This window comes from Macrosteles quadrilineatus, unplaced genomic scaffold, assembly GCF_028750875.1.
Source record: "Macrosteles quadrilineatus isolate MER2022 unplaced genomic scaffold, UCM_ALF_1.0 Scaffold_1__1_contigs__length_201487025, whole genome shotgun sequence".
NCBI lineage: Eukaryota > Metazoa > Arthropoda > Insecta > Hemiptera > Cicadellidae > Macrosteles > Macrosteles quadrilineatus.
This window is the reverse complement of record NW_026542594.1, coordinates 17463659-17467301: the sequence shown is the minus strand read 5'-3', so window position 1 is coordinate 17467301 and position 3643 is coordinate 17463659. Positions and strand designations below refer to the sequence as shown.

The 3643-nt window shown below is 34.3% G+C and overlaps 1 protein-coding gene across 1 annotated transcript; it reads left to right on the top strand.

Annotated features, from left to right (window-relative positions):
• Positions 1-606: 606 nt before the first annotated feature.
• On the top strand, positions 607-1746 carry LOC128994929 (phosphatidylinositol 4,5-bisphosphate 5-phosphatase A-like). The gene has a single exon (XM_054419767.1). The coding sequence runs from the start codon at positions 1081-1083 to the stop codon at positions 1744-1746; it is 666 nt and encodes a 221-aa protein (XP_054275742.1). The 5' UTR covers positions 607-1080.
• Positions 1747-3643: the final 1897 nt, after the last annotated feature.

The window sequence follows — 3643 nt, the reverse complement described above, 5'->3', positions numbered from 1 at the left end:
ACAAATATTGAACCCTAGCCTTTATCCACCAGTGCATTCTAATATGTTATCAATTTTGTTATTAGATGACAGTGTAGTATATGCTTTAACCCTGCATCTGGCAAACGACAAGTTACCGTTTGAGCATCAATTTCTTTAACTGCTACGTTTCAACAGAAAACATTACTGTATTTTTAGATATTGCTTTATGAGATTCTAACGTTTATTTTGATTTTTAGTTTGTTTGGTTACCCTGATGTAACAATGTTGTGGAAGTTGAGAATAAAAACGTAGGAATGAGACAACTACGTGTTTAGCTCTGTGTGACGTAACATTATTTCTTATGTTTTTTAGATACAAAATATTTTTTCATGTAAAGAACCACTTTCTAAAATTTTTTTTATATCTTGGATTTCTAATAAAAAAAATCTTTAGTATTTTCCCAAGGTACAGGTAATTTTTTTTTGTTCTTACAAGTAAACAGTTCAAGAAGTTTTTTGGGTTCTGACAATGGTTTAAATTTGTTTCTTGTAATATCCTGAAAAATAAAATATATAACAGTATATACTTTTAACTTTAGTATGGTAGAACACAATTTATACACTTCTAAAGTAATCTATGAACAATGTACATACAGTAAAAATGGCCTGTCAGTACAGAGATTTGTAGCTGCTAGATGCAGGGTTAAGTGTATCAATTATCTACATATTCGTGATTTCACCAATAAACAACTTGTCTGACAGTTGCATTCGGTCTGTGGTTTTGGTCTAGTTTTCTATTTTTAACCAGTTAAAACATCAAGCAGTTCATTTACAAGTGAGTTCCAAATTGTATTAGAAGAAACAGATAATGAATGGAGTGATATAAAAATTGTTTCTTATCACATGGAATGTAGCTGAGCAGGATCCACCGCCAGATTTGAATACTCTTCTTCAACTTCCACCACCATTAGGACAGTCCCTCCCAGACCTTTACATTATTGGGCTGCAAGAAATTGGGTCCCTCCGATTCACCAAATGGAAGCCTGCTTTCAAGAAAGCACTCGCTGAGCACGGCTACAAAAAAGTTAAAAGTAATCGGTTGTATGTTTTGTCTGGAATAATGATACAAGTGTTCGCTCTAGAAAAGCATTTAGAATTTATAAATAAGGTTGAAACTGGAAGTATAGCGCTAGGTATAGCCAAAATTTTAGGTAACAAGGGAGCCACGAGTGTGAGGCTAAATCTTTACAACATGCCAACTTGTTTTGTCAACCTTCATCTGGCTGCTCACGAGAAAGGTTTTAATGAACGATTGGATCAGATGTTGTATGCAGAAAGATATCAGTCTTTCACCAAAACTGAAGTAGACACAATTTTCAAAAACGATCTTGTGTTTTGGCTTGGCGACCTAAACTTTCGCCTGCATCAAGATCTAAACCTCAGTGTCGAGGATATAAAAGACCACATTCGGGAAAAACAGCTTGATAAGCTTTTTGAACATGATGAGATCAACCGTATGATGAAAAACGGAGGCTTCTTTCAAAAGCTGCAAGAAGCTGACATCAAGTTTCCTCCAAGTTTCAAGTTTAAACTTGGGACAAACGATTATGTTACAAACCGTCGGCCTGCGTGGACTGATCGTATTTTGTACAGGGATAGTGAAAAAGTGAATATAACCCCCATAAGCTACAAAAGTGTGGAAGAGTATATGGTTAGTGACCACAAACCTGTAATCGGCGAGTTTGAAATTTCAATCAAAGTCTATAGTCTGTCCGTTCGGCTGTGATACCCAGCGGATTAGGACGCTTCTCGGAACTCGACCGACCCGAGTTTATGTTTTTCATTTCATGAATAATTTGTGATATTTTGCGAATTGTTGATAATTTATTATTCTCTATTGTTTAGGTGAAGTGGTAGAACATTATGGCTATGGTAGATGTGTAATTCTATAGAATACTGTAAATTTAAAAAAGCAAATTTTATCAAACTGTGTCCTCCCTTATTGCAAACGCATAGCTTGAGTATAACTGCAATAAGCATTTTATACTTATACTAGGGGAAACCCGTCGAAATCGACGGTTACTTTCAAGGCTTACGTTAATTCATCTAACTGCGATAAATTGGGTGAAATATACATATTTTGAGCATTTAGCATTGTTTAAAGGGTAGTAAGTGTGAAAACAATAATGATTTTAATTGCGTTAGTTGCCAAATTTGGTTGATCATTCAATGATTAAAATATTTCCCATACCGTACGTCATTTGACTCATCGGAGTTATTATTAGTATGTTATATGATATCTCTTCCTTTGGAAGAACCTTTAAATAGTATTAAAATCGTATTGGTGGGTCTTTTGTAGTTAAACACTTCTGTGATTTCATCAGTGTAATATGATTTTATTTGAAATGAAAATATTTTTTGGGAAGAAATGTTCTAACTTCAAAGGGAGGTATGTCCGTTACAGTGTAAGTTTGATTTTTCCTTCGTCACGTCGCGTCAGTTCATATCGTACTTCTGTGCCATGAATGAACCCTCTAGCATAGTTATGAGAAATTTATTGTGGGGTTACTGTTAAAGCTGGAATTCCTTGACATGGGGGATGTCAGTTAGTTGTCTCAGCCTTATCAATAACATAAAGTTGTCAATATAATCTCTCTACGGAATGATAGGTGTAGTGGAATACTTGAAGGGAAGTTGGCTTTTATTCTTAAACTGTTAGGGACCTCCTAGTTTATATGGTCTTGCGGCTTCATTGGCAACAAATAATGCAAATGACATAGCAATGGGACATTTCCAAAAAGAAAAAATACTGTAAATTGGCTGTTGCGTATATATTGACGTTTACATATTGTAAATCAACGTATCTTATAAAGGATTATGAGGTCTAGTTTAAAAGGAATATGACCTTTCTGTCATGACAGTAGCTGCTAAAATAGTATTTTCTCTTTGTACCATATTTTACAGCCAAAATGTCGTGTTATTTTCAATAATGTTACCGACCCAGTGCGCCAAAGTCTGTAATATAGGCAGGTGCAAATTATTTGTCAAGATGGGTACCATTTTAGGCAATGTTTCTATGTTTGGATTTTATTAGACACGATAAGAGCAGATATTTCTACATGAATATTTGATATGTGTAGAATAATATGATAAAATTTAGGCAAAAGTGGTGAAAAAGGCAGACACCAACCCGTACAATAGATATAAGATAGTTCAATAAGAAATAATTTAAGAGTTTCTGTTATCAAAGGATTTTCCACTGATTTCGTAATAGAAAGTTATATTGCAAAACATGACATGATAAAGAGGAAAATTAATTTTAAAATCAGAAAATAACATTGCAAATACTTATTTGGTACAATTCAGTAACCCAATAAATATGTGTGGTTTGAAATACAATTTAAAAATGAACAGCTGTTTTATTAAAAAGTATTATTCACATGGCCAAAATGTAAACAACTCTGTGGAGGGATCTTTAAAGGCTTCTGGGGCAGAGCCCTAAGGGATTTTGCTTAGTTTTTCTTTTGATATCTCATCTACAGACCAAGACCTTTCTTTGGACACCTCTACCAAGTTTCTACGCCCAGCCGTTCTCTCAAATTAGTGGGGACAAAGTTTCCAATTAAATATTTAAATTCCCCCATGTTAATCTTATGGGAGAAAATCCAACTTTGATGGCCTGT

What these genes read in the sequence shown, in the direction of transcription:
- LOC128994929 (XM_054419767.1), top strand. Translation starts at nt 1,081, where the DNA reads ATGATACAAGTGTTCGCTCTAGAAAAGCATTTAGAATTTATAAATAAG.